The 20,197-nt window shown below is 40.7% G+C and overlaps 1 protein-coding gene across 1 annotated transcript in view; it reads right to left on the bottom strand.

The window, feature by feature from the left end:
* Positions 1 to 20,197, bottom strand: part of lrp1bb (low density lipoprotein receptor-related protein 1Bb) — a 520,571-nt gene that overhangs the window by 151,598 nt on the left and 348,776 nt on the right. The window contains exons 35-37 of the mRNA XM_061722939.1: positions 14,722 to 14,862; positions 14,486 to 14,611; positions 14,193 to 14,324 (exon numbers count right to left, since the gene is read on the bottom strand). Coding sequence (XP_061578923.1) covers positions 14,193 to 14,324; positions 14,486 to 14,611; positions 14,722 to 14,862 — 399 coding nt within the window. The remainder of the gene's footprint in view (positions 1 to 14,192; positions 14,325 to 14,485; positions 14,612 to 14,721; positions 14,863 to 20,197) is intronic.

The raw sequence follows: 20,197 nt of genomic DNA, 5'->3' as shown, positions 1-20,197 counted from the left end.
TATTTCCAGTGATACAGCAAGAAGCACAACTATCCCAAACTATATAAAACATTACTGTCATTCCATTTATGCAGCAGTTTCTTGATAATATGAATTAATTGGTATTAACCATTCCTGCTTGCTTAACCATAGTGGAAAGCTCTGGGGAGCAATGCTGGTGGTTAAACCCCGGACAAATCCAAACAGCAGCTAGGAACAGGAAGACACTCGTCTCGCTTGAGGAGCCACAACCATCTCCATTTACAGCACTGTGTACATACAGTTAAATCTGTACCACCGCAGAATTCAAAATTAACTTTTTCACACCTAATCGTGCCTCACAGACAAAGATATCCACTTGTCTAAGTGCCTGTGACACTGTGTATGCACAGACATAGTGCTCAGCATGTGAAGCTGACCGTGACATTCTTGCAACACTGCTGTCACAGTACAGGTGGACATTATAACGTAAGTCAATCCAGCACATTGATTTATCAGCAATTGTATCTATAGTTACAAAAGCCTCTCGGCTGATACCTACTTCACAAGAACAGAGAAACATGTTCAGGTTATCGAGAAGGTCAGAAGAAAATGACCTAATTTTGTTTTCGCAGCCCTGGGGCCTCATGTACAAAGAGTGCGTGGATTTCAACGTGAATCCATGCGTGGAATTCTTGCGTACCCCAAAAAAAAAATCTGATTTTCAAAACTGTGCCATGCACATTTCTTTGAACATCACAATCAACGTGGAATTGGGCGAATATGTGGGAACACAACACCCCTCCCTGTCTCCTCCCTCAAGTCAATCCATTTGAATATGATAATGAGGATAAATATCCATTAAAAAACGCTCATCCTAACAAGGAACTGGCAAAAACAGGTGAAACAAATAAAAAAAAAAAAAAAACATCAGCCGTGAGCTGGAGACACTCCTGTTAGAAGTTGAGGGCTGGAAAAATAATTTATTTGGGGGCATTTCTTCCGATTCAAGCTGTAAAAGAAAACAGAGTAACGCGCTGTAGTTGTGTTGAGCGCATTGCATTATGGGTATCGTTGTGGGTTTATTGTGGTCATATGAGTTTGCAAATGTTTATGCACCTTAAAACATTGTAATGATGAGCACTGTAATGATCATAACACTCTTTTTTCTTGTTTGTATTTTAAGAACCAACACCATAATTAAAATTGGTGGGCTGAACGCATATTATATGCTAATGGATTAAGCTCAATGTACATGTGTGTCGCGTCTTATAGTTGGCAGTGTGGATGTGTGCGATCACCTCTCAGTATAACACTGTGAACAACATAAATGTATATTTAAAACATGAAGCATCACAAACTGTGTTGCAGCCGCAGGAGGAGAGACCGGTCTAAGTCCCTGCCTCCATCACCAGAAAAACCCTTCCTAGAGTCCTGCAGCACCTGCAGCCGACTCAAAATATGACTCTGAAAGTCGCCTTAACATCCAATAAAAACTTTATTCATATGTTGCTGAGTCACATCAGTTCGCATGAACTCACCAACCTTTCAGTGACATGTTAGTTTTATTTTAAAAGAAAACTTAGAGAACCAGTTCGCTGCAAATTGTGTTTTAATGTTTGTCTGTCGAGACACAGGTATGGGATATTTTTAAGGATCTGGGGCCTCATTTATAAAGCTTGCGTGCGCACAAAACGGGGCTTGAAAGATGCGCACACCACCTTCTAAGCAAAGGTTGGGATTTAAAAAAAAAACGGGAAAATGTGCGTATCTTTACGCAAACTTTGATCCTAGCACACAAACATTTTGAAGATATGGGGAACTGGCGATGCAGACGGTGAGGTGGTGAAATGAAGCCAGATTCATGTCATACTTTTAATATCATCACATATTCAATTCAATTCAATTTTATTTATATAGCGTCTAATACAACAGAGTTGTCTCTAGACGCTTTCCAGAGACCCATACCCAGAACATGACCCCCTAGCAGTTATTACATAAACAATGGCAGGTAAAAACTCCCCTAGTGGGAGAAAAACCTTCACATATCAGACTTATAGATCCATGTACACCCATGCTCGTGGGCGCTTCATTGTGGAGCGAGCCATCGGCCTTCTAATAAGCAGGTGGAGGTGTCATGCAGCGTTTGTAAGAAGACAAGTATGTTACATTTTCTTCACATGTTCTTTAATTGAGCCGGCAATGTCAAGACATTATGTCACACATGGGGTTCATCACAGCACGCATTTGTTGCAGTTCATTTTTCACGTCATTAATAGCGCTGATCGTGTGTTTGAAGCACAGCGTCAGTCAGGACTCGGCCACTTCCAGCTGCGCCATGCGCTTGGATCGCTCTGGTGCTGCAGCCGCGGTGCAGGACACGCCGTGCCGGGAAACTCCTCGTCACCCACCGCGACAACTGGAGAGTGACTGAGGACATAAAAAATAAGTCCAATGTGCCTTTTCCCCAAGTTGTTGTTGAAATGTATATTAATAAACAGATAAAACTGTACTTACTGCTCTCCTCTGTGGTCTCCACCAAATCAGTGTCTCCTTCCCTCTCCGACGCTACACCTCACACGCTGGCCGTCCCAAGGATGGAGGCTATTTTGGTGTCCAGCGGTGTGGGCTCGGGTGTTCACTGGCCGCACCTGTCGCAGACTCGCTCTGACGGTGCCGGGCCACTCTCCTCTTGGCCTCCACCTTCAAATTCTTTATTATTTCTGCCACAGATCTGTCCACGGCACTCACGGTGTTTACAGCGCAGCAACGACATGCTGCCACTCACTCGCTTTCTTTTTGTTAGTGATGCCACTACTGTGACCACCAAATAATGTTGTTTTCCTGGCCTCCACCTCATCCACAAGCACCTCGATCTCAGTCTCCGCGAAATTTCGCTTTCTGGTCTTCCCTGCCATGATATTTGAGTTTAAAACACCATTGATCGGCAGGCTCATTTATATGCAAATACAGTCATCAAGTACTTTGCATTGCCCATTCTTGGTAGAAAGTGGGCGTGTAGAGGGCGGGATATGAGGCAAATTCACGTGCGCAACCTTCCAGCTGGACTGTGATTTATAAAGCGAACATTGCGTGCAGATGATTTTATAAATCAGGATTTTTTTGTGCGCACGCCATTTTCAGCTTTTGAGCGGACGTACACTTTTAGTATGAATCCTACACACTCTTTTATAAATGAGGCCCCTGGCTTTTTGGGTCCAGTTCAGGGCAGAGATCCAGAAGGATCCCCTTGGTGACTAAACCAGCTGATGGTCCAGTCTTAGTCCTGGACCAGCAGGTCTACTAGGTCTCTGAAGACTCGCTCCTGATACTACATCAGCAGGTTCCTCTAACAGAGCCAAGGCTGTGATTGACAGGTTCCATCGTTGAGCTCCTACCTTCATATGTTCATGTGGTTGATTGTGAGATTGTTGCAGCTTCACTCATGTATAATTTATCTGGTGATGTGGGGACTGTCGTGTCCTTCACGTGTGGTCCTGAACGGACAAAACCTCCGCACCAAAATGTGCCTAGGCCGGCCTTGATTTGTGTGTGAATGGCCGCAATTTTTCACGTTCAAGTCACTTTTTGAACATCCGACCGTGAGCGTGGAAAGTGCCGTACTCACGTTTTTTGCACGCTGCACTCTTTGTACATGAGGCTTCAGGTCTGAGAGTTCTCACAGCTTGTTCTCGACCAACCGCCAACCATCTTTAGGCTCTTGCAGAACAAAGATTCATCGCGGTTCTTGCAAGTCAATATCCATCGACTCCCCTGTTAAAATGTCAAACTTAAGCGTATGGGCCATTTATTTTTTGTTGTACTGCTTTTTATAACCATTACTTTATAGAATGGGGTTTAAATTGATTTTAAGCTTTTTTATGCCACATAATAAAGTTCAGTAGAAGTGAAAAGAAAAATAAATAAATAAATAAAGTTATAACTTTATGTTTACTCGCTTGCTTATTGGTGAAAAATGCATTTTTGGGACACTTTGCTGTCTCAAGTCTAAATAAGTCTCCACTGGAGGCATCTTTGATAAAATGGGCAAAGCAATAACACATCTGGATATTTCTTCTTTTCTTGCTCAGATGCGTTGTTTAGACATGGAACGGTACTTCGTCTGCAGATGACAACGTTTCACAACAAGCACACTTAAGAACCTATCGCCAACCATCTAATTTCCAGAACTAAGAGTTGTTGCAGTACCAACATGGCTGCACCCCAGATGAAAAAAACAGGCTTCAAAACCGCTCTTTAGAAAGCATCGCATCGTGTGACCTAATGCTTCGTCCACTGTTTTTTACAGTCTATAACAAGAATGCATATTGAAAAATGACCATCATCTGAGTAGAAGAATTTTCTTGTGCGTGAGAACTGTTGTATGATTGGTCAGAAATGTAACGTGGTAGTGGTTAGTACAGAGAAACGGTTGTTTTCTGCTTGTGTGGAAGATTGTACCACAACTCCTTATTCCATCTCTATGGCAATCACAAATTGCAACAACAAATCTTCCCCTTCCTCTACTTCAAACATCTTCACCTCCTCCATCAACTCAAAATCTTTCATCTTTGTAATTGTTTGTGTGGCTGCTGTTTCTTTGTTTATTTTACACTATGTCGGCATGATTCAATTCAAAAATACTTTATTTCCAAAGGAATGCAAATTCCACTTATAAAAAACATTGTTTTGTTTTTTTTGTGAAGTTATTTCAAAATCTTTCAAAATTGACTTTTTTCAGAGTTGTGGCTTGTTTCAAGCATGTACATATCTGCTGCCTCTCCTTTCCTCCGTGTAGAAGCTTTACGCAACTTGGGCATGACCACACAAAATGTAACCAAATTTTAAGAGCAGTTGTTCCCAAACCTTTTCTCCTGGCATGGTATAAAATATTTCACCCCCCTCAGAGTTGTCATGGGACCTTTTCACATAGGAGTCAATGGAGATTGACACACTTTTGGAGCAAACCTCTACCAGTCAGTCAAAAAACTACAACAAATCTTAGTTCAGGGTGAGCCTCAACCCAGAAGTTAGATGGCTGGCACTTGGTACCTATCTGGGTATGAGAAGCTAAAGAATAAAAAATGCCATTATTAGTATTAACAATGTTTTTTTTAATGTTTAACTCTAAGACTTTGCTTCATCTTTACCAACTTTGAATGATAAAGAGGCAGACCACAAATGACGAGCATACGTAAGCATTTTGTATCCAGTTACCTACTCGAGTGACTTCCTCATCTGCGACCCTTATTGTCAACATATTTACTAACTTTCTTAATAATGTGTGGAAATCTGGTGTCTTTCAAGCTGATATATCTGAGAAGCAGGTTGATGACATCCTATGGGATGATGTATATACCCATTTTTCAACTCTTTCAACTCTGTATTCAACAGGTGCTTTCCTCTTGTCAGCAAAAAGGCAAACAAGGTCTATGCATTTAGAAAACCCTGGTTTACACCAGATCTCCATAAGAAATTCATCAGTAATCCATCCCCAATTAATATAGCAAATTATAAGACATTTCGTAACAATTATAATCATCTTGTTAGAACTGCCAAGAAAAAGTACTTTTCCAACAAATTCAATGATGCTTCTAATAACATAAAAACTACCTTGGGAGTCATCAATCAGCTTCTAAATATGAATAACCGCTACACTCTTCCATCTCAATTTGTTGATGAAAATCGAGTCTACTCTGACCCAGCTGACATTGCATACGTTTTTTTTTTTTTTTTTTAACTTTATTTTTCCATTTTTCAATTGGTGACAAAATCAACAGACAGATACAAGAAAAACAACAAAAACAAAAATGGGTGGGGTCACTACTGTTGTAGATATTGATACCATTTTGCCCATCTTACAGCATAGCTCTGTTTTGAGTCGTAAACTGTAGGTAATTTGTTCCATTAATCGTATTTCTTCAACAATATCACGCCATTGTCTCAGGCCAGGTCGGTCCGTTTTCAGCCAATTTCTTGTAATGGCTTTCTTAGCCGCAAGAGATAGAATCTTAACGATGTATATGTCTTCTTTGCTTATTACATCCTCTGGTATCAGTCCAAGGTACATAACTCGTGGATCCTTAGGGATCTTATATCCATGGCTGTTTTCTCCATGGCTGTTAGGATCCCATCCCAAAATGCTTGCATTTTTATACATGTCCAGAAAATGTGAGAGTGGTTGGCACTCAATTGCCCACACTGTCTCCAACAATATTGTTGTTCACCCAATTGTTTATTTTTAATTTTTGGAGTAATAAAAAAATCGAATTCAATTTTTCCAACCAAATTCCCTCCATCCTTTGGAGCTTGTTGACGTGTGTTGGGTCTTATTCATGGAGTGCCAATCATCCTCCGACAACTCAATGTTTAATTCCTTTTCCCATTTTGCCTTTATATACATTGTATTTCTCCCATGTTGCTTTATTAAACCTCTATACAGTTTGGAAACAATTCTTGAAGGAGTTTGCTTATAAGCACCTGTCAACACCTCAATCACATCATTCCCTTCCAATGAAATTTCTGTCTTAATTTCTGTGTCATCGAAGTGTCTTAATTGCAGATATCTGTATAAATCACGATCTTCTAATCCATATTCATCTTTAAGTTGTCTAAATGATTTAAAGTGTTGTCTTTCTGTAAGTGTAAACATAGCTGTTATCCCCTTATCTCTCCACTTTTCAAAGGTTCTATTTGAAATTCCTGGACTGAATCTAGATGTGTATGAAGGCCAAATCAACCGCTTACTCTCTCCAGTCAGCTTGTATTTCTTGATCACAACATACCATGTTTCAAATGTTTCTCTCATAATTGTATTTTCGTCCTTAAAATCCATATGTTCTTTTCCACCTAATCTAGACTGTGGGGGGGCCCAGCTCATATTATTTTCGATGTCCTTCCATCTGGCTTGATAACTCGGGGAGCACCAATATACTATGTATCGTAGCTGTGCAGCGTAATAGTATTCTCCAAGACTTGGCAACGCCAATCCTCCACTTTCTTTGTCCAGTTGAAGGGTTTTAAATCTTATCCTGGGTCTGCCTCCTGCCCATATGAATCTTGATATCAGCCTGTCCCATGCTAAAAATTGTGAATCTGGTATTTTAACTGGGAGTGATAGGAAGAGATATAGCAACCTAGGCAAGAGATTCATCTTGATCACATCAATTCATGAACTGAAGTCTAATACTAATGTTGACCACTTTGCTACATCTCTTTGTATTTTATCATTTATATGATTATAGTTTAGCTCGTAAATTTTATCAAATTCCTTAGTTATTTTAACTCCTAGATATTTTATTGACTTAGTGTTCCAATTTAAGTTATATTGCTTCTTGATTTTATTACTTGGTTTATAATTAAATGTCAATACCTGAGTTTTTGATATATTCAATTTGTAGCCTGACATCAATCCGTATTCTTCCATAGTCTTTACTAGTTTGATAAACGTCTTATTTGGGTCCAGAAGGAAGGTAATTATGTAATCAGCAAATAAGCATATCCTGTGTTCTTCTTTTGCCATCGTGATTCCTGTCAATTCCTCATCTTGTCTTATTATTTGAGCGAGCGGCTCTAAGAAAATCGCAAAGAGGGCGGGGCTAGCACAACAACCTTGGCGAGTCCCTCTGTACAATTTAAAGGCGTCCGTCAGATGTCCATTTATCCTAATTCTAGCTGATGGGTCAGTATACAATGCCTTTATGCATTTAATGAATTTATCATTGGATCCCATTCTCTCTAATACTTTATACAGGAAGGCTCATGTGACCCTATCTAATGCTTTTTCAGCATCGAAGCTGATCAGAGCAGCGCTTATATTGTGTTTATTTATATGTTCTGTAATATGGAGGCTTCGTCTGATATTGTCCTGCGTTTGTCGTCCTTTTATAAAGCCTGTCTGATCTTCATGTATCAAGTCAGGCAGGTAGCGTTCCAGTCTTTTTGTAATGATAGATGTAAATATTTTATAATCTACATTTAAAACTGATATTGGGCGATATGACTCACAGTACTCTTTATTTTTCCCTTCTTTAGGGATAACCGATATCAACGCATCCCTCCAGGATGGTGGAGTTATAGCTTTTTCAAGCGTCCAGTTAAAAGACTCCAATAGTACCGGGGCGAGCTCTTCTTTAAATATTTTGTACCATTCATTTGGGTAACCGTCACTCCCGGGACTCTTATTAGACTTCAGTTTACCTATGGCTTTATCCAATTCATGTCTTGTAATAGGGGCGGTCAAATATATATTTTGCTCTGTGCCTAGTGATGGGAGATCCAGTGACAACAGGAAATGTTCTATTTTGTCAACATCAACCCCCTCGGGTTGTGTATATAGGGTCTCATAGTAGTTTTTAAAAATCCTATAAATTTCTTCTGGCTCATATTTTAATGTGTTTGTTAAAGGATCTTTGATCTTATTTATTGAGTTTTTTATTTGTTGCGTGCGAAGACGCCTTGCTAATATTTGTGTTGCCCGTGGGCCTGATTCATAAAAAGTTTGCTTTGAGAATCTCAGTTTCTTTTCTAGTTCCTCATTCATTAGATTTTCTATTTGTTTCCTCACGTCTTTGATCTGAATCTTTGTTGTCACTTTTAGGTTGAGTTTTTTCCAATTTTTCCAATTCCATCTCTAATTGGTCATATTTCAGTGTCCTCGCCTTCCTCATATATGCTGTTCTTGATATTAGCTTACCTCTCATAACTGCTTTGACTGTATCCCACACAATAGTTGGATTGACCTGACCATTATTATTGTCATTTATACATTCTTTAATTTCAATTTTAATTTCCTCCACTGTGGATTTTTTATTTAAAATTCCAGTATTCAATCTCCATATTGTACTCCTTGGCTTCTTATTTAAGCATATTTTCAGATAGACAATATTATGGTCAGATATATCTGCTGTTCCAATTGTGCATTCATGAGCCCTGTGCCTATCTATGGTATTCATAAAAAAAAAAATCCAATCTAGAATGTACTTTGTATGTAGCCGAGTAGTGTGTGAATTCCTTATCCCTCGCATGGATACTTCTCCAGACATCGAACAGGCCTGCCTCTTTTATCAGGATATTCAGGTCTTTTGATTTTGGGGATCTGTGTCTGTTTGTGCTTGTTGTGTCCAAAATGGTAGTTTAAAATTGTATTCAAATCCCCCGAACAGACAAGGATGCCCTCACTTTCAGAAATAATCAAGTCAAATAATCTTTTGAAAAAAGTTCTGTCACTCTCCGGAGGAACATAGACATTCACAAAGGTGACCAAAACATTATCCACCATGCCTTTGATTATTACATATCTACAGACATCATCTCTTTTTTTCTTTAATCAGTTCAAAGTTTACTGAATTAGCTATCATTGTCACCACCCCTCTTTTCCTGCTATTTTTACATGAACTAAAATATGAATTTGAGTACCCAAAATTTTTTAACTTCTCATGTTCCTGTTTTGACATGTGTGTCTCCTGCAAGAGAACCACTTGGGTCTTATCCTTCCGAATTTTAGCGAGCAGCCTGCTCCTCTTAACCGGGTTGCTCAAGCCATTCACATTTAGCGAAGCTATTTTCAAATTATGTGACATTATTTATTTAAACATGGAAACATAAAAATGACATTGCAATAGTGTTGCCCCCACCCAAGGGGAAAAAGAAGGAGGAAAGAAAGAAGGAAAAAAAAAAAAGAAAAAAAAAAGAAAGGGGGCATGAACACGTGTAAAACCAAACAACACAAACTGAACATAAAAAATAACTGACCTCCAAACTGGGAGGGGATAACTCCTCACCGAGACCCCGTTGGTGGGTCGAGGGAAAGTCCAATCACTAAGAAAGGGCCCTATAAATAGGGTGGCTGAGCCGTCGCATGGGACTAACCTTACCATCCTAAAGTCCAACTAACATGAGGTTGTCTCTCCCAGACAACTTGAAAATATATACAAAGCCAAACCGTTGATTTCTTGTCCAAGCTGCGTGATTTCTTGCCTCAAGGTATTGTTGTCACCATTTAAGTCCGTATTTAAGTCGTTAATCGCCTTTATTATGTCCGCGGGCGCCATGTTTGTTTCTAGTTCTTCGCTGCTGTTGACTCTGGTTGCTGTCGTGTTTTCCTGTTTTGTAGACTCCTTTCCTTCAGTTTTTTGGCATCTGAGTGTTCTTCTCCCATCCATCTATTCTTATTATCGAATGATACTGAATTTTAAGTTAGTTTATGGGTTAGTTGTGATCTGTCTGGGAGAGCGATCTCGTTGTGCGTCTGGTCACTCCATCAGCTAATTGCATACATTTTTAACAATAATTTTGTTAATACTGGTACAGTTCTTTCAGAAAGGATAACCATCCGGGTCACCATCTGAGTTTCTGACAGGTTCCCATCCTTCTATTCAGAGCTTCAAGCCTCCTACAGAGAAGGAAATCTTGGACATAATTATGTGCCTGAAAGACTCAGCTGCTGGTCATGATGAGGTCAGATCTAACTTAATTATGAAAACTAGACATTCGATTGCTAAGCCTTTAACCCATATTTTCACCAAAACTGGAATAATACCCGATGACCTCAAAATTGCCAAAGTAGTTCCTGTTTACAAATCTGGAGACCATAGTGTATTTAGTAACTACCGGCCCATTTCTGTTCTCCCATGTTTCTCAAAGATCCTGCAGAAATTGGTCTATAACAGAATGATGAAATATTTGCAGGACTGTAAGATACTGTATAAACACCAATATGGATTTAGGAAAAAATCATTCTACAGAAATGGCTATACTTCAATTGGTTGATAAAATTCACACTGCAATCAATAATAATGAATATGCTTTGGGAGTCTTTCTTGATTTATCCAAAGCTTTTGACACAGTTAATTTTGATGTTCTTTTTCAAAAATTATTACACTATGGATTTGCTGGAATCACTCATGTGTGGCTTTTCAATTATATTCATAACCGTCAGCAATTTGTTATCATTGATGGTAAATCATCAGAGAGGGCCGCCTTAAAATGCGGGGTCCCCCAGGGGTCTATACTAGGGCCCCTGTTATTTTTGATTTATATAAATGATTTGGCCGCAGCCTTGTCCTCCTTGTTTCCTGTACTTTTTGCCGATGATACAAACTTATTTATTTCACACAATGATTTTTCATCTCTAATGGGAAAGGCTAACCATGATTTAGAAAACATTTCAAAATGGTTTAAACTTAACAAACTATCACTGAATATAAAAAAAATAAAATTGTATTATATTTATATCAAAAAAATATATATATTGTAAATCTAACAGAGGTCTGTCTATAGGAGATGACCCGCTCACTCAGGTTACATCAACAACCTTCCTTGGTGTAATTATCCATGAAAGTTTAAGCTGGAAAAACCACATCAACCATGTCTGTAAAAAAAATATCTAAATCTATTGGTATTATTGGCAAATTCCGTAGTTTGGTGAATGAAAATTGTCTCCCAACTCTTTATTATAGCTTGATATATCCATATCTCACTTACTGCAATATTATTTGGGGAGCTACCTATAACACACATCTTCAGAAACTTCATATGTTGCAAAAAAGATTCTGCAGGATTGCCACACACAGTAATTGGTCTGCTCATTCTGCCCCTCTTTTCAAACAACTCAATATTTTACCCATCTTTAAGTTAAATACATATCAAACCTGCAATTTTATTTTCAAAGTATTGTTCCTGCCAGTTTAATTTTTTTTGCCATGTAAATATTTTTTTTCAGTTCAACAGTGATATGCACCATTTTAATACAAGACAGGCTAATCATTTAAATCTCCCGAAGTTCCGTACTGGTTTGTGTCAGTTCTCCATCAGATACAGGGGTGCCCAGTTATGGAACACCTATACAGCAATCTCGCCTACCTCTACTTCATTCAAAAATTTTAAACATAAGCTCAGGACACATTTAATTGATCAGATTACCTAATGATATTTCTAGATTTGTTATTTTTTCTTTAATCATGTAGATACCATGTATTCTATTCATGCTGCTGTTTATTTGCTTTTGGTTTTGTTTTTAGACTGCAATCATGTATCCTGCATATTTTAAATCTTTGTACAATCTTTTGCTATATTTTACATAGGTAGAGGCCTCGTATAAGCCACTTCGCTTTTTGCCTCAGCCGATTATCTGGGGGACGTTGAACTTTAGATCGAAACGGCCTGCTATGGCGATGGCTTCCTCTGCAGTGGGCACCATGATGATGTTTTGGATGACCGATGACACCATCCCTTTGCAAAAAATTTACACAAACTTTTTCACTGTCGACTTGTGCACGCCGAACTGGTTTGCCATAACCCTGTACTCAGAACAACTGGCCAGCTTGTAAAGAACAATCGCAACCCTCATCTGAAGGTCACGTCCTCAGGTTTCATAACTCGTGACATCAAGCCACATGACTTGTCGAAGGTCCTGCGGGTCATTCGGAAGTTCTCTTTCCACTCCTTGTCGCTAAATTCCTTTAACACCACTCGCTCCCACCAATCTTTGCTCCTGACCCGCATCCAGCATGAACGTTGAGACCTCCTTTGAAGCAGAGACGCTCCAGTTCATCAACAAATTGGCGCTCTCTATGGCCCCTTGACGTATTATTCGGCGCCGGCGTTGTTCTTCTATCATCACTGCAGCCAAAAGATCCGTTGTTCTTTTCATAAACATAACTAAGAGGTACATAATGCACAAAATGTACGTTGCTGTAGCCTCGTCCAGGTCCTCGTACGACATCTTTCTTTGTTGTTGTTAAGTGGAGGTCAACCGGAAGTGGCTCTTTGTTGAAATGGTTACAATGGTTACAGCGCCACATAGCGTCACGGAGTCAGCCCTGCTCTGGCCATTTATCCGATTCTCTGAACAGCATGCATACTCAGACAAGTGATTCGGTCTTCTGGATGTCTTTATCTGATACGATCAGAAATTTCTTTGCTGCATGTACAGTAAATGTACTGAGTGGCTCAGTCTTTTAAAGTTAACTCATAGAACTGGATAAAAAATGAAGTCTTTAGTACCTAGCATCAAGAAGGTTCCTGGTTTGACTCCCAGGGCTTACAGGAGTCTTTTTGTGCAGAGTTTGCAGATTCTCCTTATGCTTGCGTGAGCAGCCCCCAGGGAACTCCCGCTTCCTCCCACAGTCCAAAAACATGCATGTTAGGTTGACTGACAATTCTAAATTACCCATAGGTGATTGTGTGAGTGTGGATGGTTGTTTGTCAATTTATGTGGCCCTGCGATGGACTGACAACCTGTCCAGGGTGTACCTTTGTCTTTCTTCTGTAATGAGCTGGGATAGGCTCCGGCAGACCCCTGTGACCCAATAGAGGGTTAAGCAGGTATAGTAAATGGATGGATGGATAGTGGATAGTGCTTTCTGGTTTCTAAAATTAAGAAAAAAATATTAATAACCCCACAGGAAACATCAGGCAGCTTCAACTGTAATGGATGTTGATGATTATCAGACACCCAAGAGCAGCACATTCTCCAGCCTCATCAAGCACCCCCCCTGCTCGCGCCTCAGCCGGCGCCTAGGTCTGTCCCAAGGACCCTGCTCACGCCCACAGCAGCACAGCGGGACTCTGCTCAGGCCCGAGCCGAGGCCCAGAGGGCGGCCCCCGGATCTCTCTTCCCTATCCCGAGGACGGCCCCCTGATCCGTCTCGCCGGTCTGCCCAACCTAGTGCCCAGGCCCCCTGAACTCTAACTGTGTTTTGGAACTCCTGCCTCCCGGTCTTTTGCATCTGGGTCCTAGATCCTATTGTCCTTGACACTTTCCACCAAGGGATGTCAAAGATTTCATAGAGACATCTGGAAGTTTGGTAAACACGTGATAAAAGGGCCCTTTTTTTTTTTTTTTTTTTTTTTTACATTTAGCCAAGTTGAAAGCAGCAGTGATGTGTAATTACCACTTTAAGAGCAAGAAAGTTATCATTTCATCTGCTTGTTCAATAAGTTACACATGTTTTGTGGTGAGATGCTTATGGGTGACTTTTTCCAAAAACCAAGAATATAAATTAAAAAAAATAAAAATAAAGACGTCTTAACATTCCATGTGAAAGTGTAAAAGTGAACATATACTAAAGCCCTACTGGATTACAATGACTCTTTGTAACATTCTTGCTGACTGTGACTTTATTTGGATTAATGTGACATTTATTCAGAATAGTGATAGGGTTGATACAGACTATTATTTTCCCTATAAATTCACTGACTGATTCAACAGTGGAGCTTCTTCTGCTTCATACCTGCATGAAAGTCAACTCCCACTGCAAACAGGGTTCCAGTGATGGGCATGAAGGCTTCACCATTGTCATTCGGGTCAAGAGCAATTCCCCGGATTCCCTCATGGATGGAATACACCAGGAATGAGTCAACACCTACAGAGTGACAAAATTACTTTTTTTAGATGGTTAATCAAGTTTTACATCACAGGAAAACGTTAATACCCTTTAATGCATATATATTATCACTCACAACTGTTAAGTAGATCCATAACTTTACACAAAGGTTAATGATTAAAGAAGACTGGAATATGTACCCTCACAAGTTGTACGATCACTACGTAGGTTATAGCCAAGAGTGCAGGAGCAGCTGCGAGTGCTCTCCGAGGTCGGAAAGCAGAGCTGTGAGCATCCTCCATTATTAAACTGGCACATGTTTGTTCCTGAATGTAGAGCACAACAAGTTAGTCCAAACATTAAGGTACCATGAGTGAGTAATGTTTACTTTTGTGTCTTTCTGGGATTAAGTTCTGCTTCATATCGGTATGCAAACCTTTCTGACCCTCCTTGTCGTACACCTTCATATAAGCCACACCGCTCGTCTTGTTTCTTAAAGCCACAAAGTTTTTTCCATCCCTCTTGGCAACTGTTCCCATTTGTGCTGAGTCATCATCTGCCCACCACAGTTTGCCACCTGTAAACATTCAAAATATCCTCTTAAAAATCCATCCACATATGCTGACCAATACACATGGTCTGAAATGGGAGAATGTCACTGTTCTCAAAAAAAAAAACTTCCAAAAGATATGCAATACTATGAAATACCAGCCTACATAACTTTCTTCAAGTGTAAGTGGTATGCTTCAGTTTGCACTTAAAGCCCCTAATGCCGGCACTTCCGCACCAGAGAGCTTTAAATAATTTAGGCTTTCTCTGAGCTATTTTGAAATTAAAGAGTGGGACTCCCCGTCACCTGCTCTACTGCCCATGGTGTGTATCTTGCAGCTTTGAGTCATATTTTCTTTCATGTTTCATCAAGGTTTTCTCTCTACTATACCTTTTCCACAAACTTCAACCTATAAAAACTTATAGAAGACTATTAATTATGGAGAGAGATGGGTATGACTGTGACTTTCAACTACATGTCTCTTTGGCACCACGGCAACTGAGTACATGTACTGCAGTTGTTACATGTCATGATGTTTTAACATCTTTTCTCTTACTGCCTCCCTAAGGGACAAAGCTCGAAGCCCTCCAGGCTTTAAAAGTTCTACCACCATGAGTGTAAGTGATGAGTGTGCTTCTGCAAATTTGAACATGCACAGCAGGCTCCTGACCTATGCAGCAAACTAAGCCCATTCCTATGTGATCCTCAGAGTGGCACCTTTTTTTACAGGAGAAATTATACCTGAGAGGAACCCTTGACATGAAGCATAAAGTAGCGAAGAGTCAGGTGGCTCCTTTTGTTACATAATAAATTTCATTTGTGAGGGGGAGACCATTTTAATGCTCTTGTAAAGTGACAAAAACTCTAAAAATTTAGTGCATCACTCTAATAACCATGCACAGGTAGTCTGTACGAACTGCCAATAAAAAGTATACAAATCCAATTCAAATTCAATTAATAAATAGTTTATTTGTCCCTGAAGGGACCTTTATTGTTTTCATGATTTAAGTAGCAAACCTTTGGAAGGAACTGGTTTTATAAATTTGCTGTAAAATGTGATCTACCTTCATGCATGCCTCAGTTACAATTAAAGAGTGTTTTCTATCAGAGGCTTCTTCATTTCCGCTGCAGCAGACCAGCACAGGAGATCGTCTCTACCCACAACCATAAAAACCACCTGTACTGTACTCTGAAGAAAATTACATAATGACAGTGAGTGCAACATTTAAATTTTCTTTCTTGGAATTCATCCATCCATCGATTTTCTACCACTTATCTATTACCGGGTCGCAGGGGCAGCAGTCTCAGCAGAGATGCCCAGACTTCCTTCACCCCAGACACCAGTTCTTCCGAGGGGAGTCCGAGGCGTTCCCAGGCCAGCCGAGAGACATAGTCTCTCCAGCGTGTCCTGGGTCTTCCCCAGGGTCTCCTCCCGGAGGGACATGCCTGGAACACCTCCCTAGGGAGGCGTCCAGGAGGATCCGATACAGATGCCCAAGCCATCTCAGCTGACTCCTGTCAATGTGAAGGAGCAGCGGCTCGACTCTGAGCTCCGACCGCATAACTGTGGACGCTGCACCGATCCGTCTGTCAAATCTCACGGTACATCTTTCCCCCACTCGTGAACAAGCCCCCGAGATATTTGAACTCCTCCAAATATATATATATATATATATATATATATATATATATATATATATATATATATATATATATATATAGATGTGTGTGTGTGTGTGTGTGTGTGTGTGTGATGTGATTTAGTTGTAGCTCTATTTTACATCCACCACTAGATGTCGAGTCCATGAATAACATTTGTTGGTTAGGCTTAACCCCACCCCCATCTGAACAACCAATCACAATTCATTTCAGGTCTTGCGCACTGTTTGCTGGTGCGAGCGATAAGTTCTCTAAGAAAACTAGCTTACACCTGTGATGGTTAAATGGCAAAGGTAAGTAACAAATGAAAATATGAAAACGAGTACCAAAATTTTAGAGAGGACTGGGAAATCGAATTTTTCTTTCTCTCCACTGGTACGGGAAAATGTGTCTGTCTGCTTTGTGATAACGTTATTTCAGAATTTAAAAGGAGCAATTTGCAGCGTCATCAAGAAACCAAACACCCGAGGTTCAGTACCGATTTTCCGAAGGGAGGAGTGCTGAGGACTGAGAAGCTGGCGAGACTCAAACAGAACCAAAAAAAACTTCTTCCACACTAATACCAGTGAAAGAGCAACAGAGACATACTACAAAATCACGCATGAACTGACGAAAAAGATGAAGCCATATACTGATGGAGAAATAGTGAAGGAATGCATATTGCTGGCCTGTTCAACTATGTTTCCAGAGAAAAAAGACATGGAGCATGAGGTAAATAAAATTCAACTGTCGGATTCTACCGTGATGAGGAGGGCATCAAGCATTTCAAGCATTTCAGAAAACATTGAACATATTCTGAAGGACTGTCATCCGCTGAGTTTGTCAGCCTTGCAATGGATGAAAGCTTGGATATCAACGACACGCCGCAATTACTTATATTTATCTGGGCAATCAACAGTAATTTTGATATTACAGAAGAACTGCTTGGTTTCACTGGAAAACGGAACAACAGGTATGGAGATAAAAACGCTATGCTGGAAACCTTAGCAAAGTTTGACATTGGACCACAAAAAATAACAGCATTCACAACAGATGGCGCACCGGCGATGCTTGGTAAGAGAAACGGAGCCGTAGCTTTGCTGAAAGAGGCAATGAAAAACGTAAGGCTTGCTGAGGACATTTTCTCATATCATTGTTTTGTGCATCAATAAGCCTTGTTTGCGAAATTCAAGAGTCTGAATGAAGTGATGACAAATGTAATCGAAGTGATTAATTATGTCAGGGCCCGTGCAAGAAACCACTTGAATTTCAAACAGCTGTGTGAGGAGCTTGACACTCACTATGGAGATTTGGTGCTATACACCGAGATTAGATGGCTATCTAAAGGATGTATGCTTGCACATTTCATGGACCTGTTTGAACCACTGAAAGCATTCATTGGCCAAGGAGAGATTTCGCGCTTTTCCTTTTTGGATGACAAAGACTGGGTGCTTTCTGCTGGTTTCCTGTTTGACATTACGCAGCACTTGAACGAACGTAATCTCAAGATGCAGGGAAAAAACAAGACCGTGTATGAGCTATACGTGGCTGTCAAGAGGATTTTCTGGCAAACTGGATTTACTTGAAAAAAGCGTCTGCAGTTGCGATTACTGCTTCTTCCCCACTGTGCAGAAAGTCATGGCGACGCATGCAGACTCTCTCCCGTCCAGCCAGACAGTTCTGTGATGTGATAACTGAGCTCCAGCAAAACTACAAATCACGATTCCACGACCTCAAGGATCAGGGTAATATTTTTATACTTGTGAAAAACCCATTCCTGGTTGAGGTCAGTGAAATGAAGCAAATAAGCGACCAGCTCGGACTTGTGCAGCTTCAAATGGAGTTTGTGGAGTCAAAGAGCTCAGATGAACTTTAGTGCCAGTTTCGGATTACAGATGTTGTGAACTTTTGGAAACTGGCGGAGCATCTTCCAAATATCTCCAGACTGGCAAGACGATTCATCTCAATGTTTCCCCCTACATACTGATGTGAGGCAGCATTCTCAGCACTCGCAAAAAATTAAATGCCGCAATAGAAATAGAGTGAGTCTGCGGCACACGAAAGAGGTTCTTCGGATCGCCGTTTCCAGAGCAGAGCCCAACTACAAGTCCCTTCTGCAGCAGAGGGAGTGTCAGAGTGTCAGAGGGAGTGAAGTAAGTACAACGTTGCTCTTCTGATATTCTTCTGTAAAATGTAGGCAACAGTAGAACTTAAAGTCTGTTATTATTTTTTCCTCCGGGAGAGCAGACGGCAGAAAGAAAGGGTCGCACCTGAGGACGAAGCGATTATAAAACAATAGCAGGTAAAAAACTCCCCTAGTGGGAGAAAAACCTTAAGCTAAACAGTGGCAAGGAAAAACTCCCCTTTAGAAAGAAACATGGACCAGGAGCTGGCTCATAAGGGGGGGGACACTCCTACCGGAGGCCAGCTGGGCAGAGCAGGAAAAGAGAAAAAGGAGAGAGAATGAAGAACAGAGAAAGGAGAGAGACAGACACAATAGCTAACTGGTGCACTACAGGGATGGCTATATAAGCAGATGTAGACAGCAGACACCGAAGCGGTCGGAGTGGTGGGGGGGGGCTGCAGGTCAGGATGTCAGTGAGCATCTACCACACATCCATACAGACAGGTGGAAGCAAGCACTGGGATGATCAGACTCTCACAATACGTTTGGGTCTGCCCGGTCTGTACAACTTCCTCCTCTGCCAGCTATCCAACTCAGAATATTTAAGAATAATTGAATTATTTAATTGAACTATTGAGTTGAGTTGAATTGATTATTGAGTTCAGTTAAATTAAATTATATTGTTAGGGTTATAAAGCACTTTGTCGTTGTAGTTCCTGGTTTGACTCCTAACAGGGATCTTGCTGTGTGTTCTTTGCATGTGCTCCCCCCCCTGTACCCACGTACCACAATCTGAAAAGAGGTTGTTTTGTGTGAGAATAAAATATCTCTTTTCTGCAAGGTCGCAGTTAATGTTAGCCCAGGGGGCTAACAACTTTGAATCTTTGAATTTGAATGTATGACACCGATGTCACCCCTCAACTGATGTTATTTGAGGGCTAGTTGGTGGCAGTCCTGTACGGTTCTGCTCCGTGGCCTTACCTGGCCTGAGGTTGAGGGTGTATGTTCATCATCATCATCCTTCGACTGTTGTCGAGATCCTAGATGTCACTTCTTTCCATCGGGTCCTGTCGGCCATTGCTGCTCCCAGTTCTTGGAGTGTAAATCCGGTGTCCCTAGAGATCGTGTCAGGATAAGTATGAGGCCTGGTTCCTCCTGGATGATTGGGGGAGCCGCCATAGCAGGATGTCGGATATTACTTGATCCGTAGCACGGTAGCAATGACCTGCAAAGATTGCTCTACGGCGTGCTACAGTTGTTGTTATTGGTGGCAGTTCACCATAGATCTGCACACACATGAGGAGTCTTGTGTATGTGCCGTTGAGCCGGTCTTGTAGTTCCTTCTTCATAGACCAGGTCTCAGCACCATATAATAGGATGCTTTCAACACAGGCCCTGAAGAAAGAGACCTTGATGGAGGTTGAAATTCCTGACTGCTAGACTCTGAGGAGTTTGTTGCAAGCGTTCCAGGCTTGTCCCTTTCTGGCAAGAAAATCTTTTCTGCTGTCAGCCACATATGAACCCAGATATTTAAAATCCTTGACTTCTTTGATGTGTGATCCATCCCGTGATGTTATACTTCGGGTGGTTGAAGTCCTC

The sequence above is a fragment of the Cololabis saira genome, chromosome 6 (genome assembly GCF_033807715.1).
Source record: "Cololabis saira isolate AMF1-May2022 chromosome 6, fColSai1.1, whole genome shotgun sequence".
NCBI classification, from domain to species: Eukaryota; Metazoa; Chordata; class Actinopteri; order Beloniformes; family Belonidae; genus Cololabis; species Cololabis saira.
The sequence above is the reverse complement of the archived record's forward strand: the minus strand, read 5'-3'. Positions and strand labels throughout refer to the sequence as shown.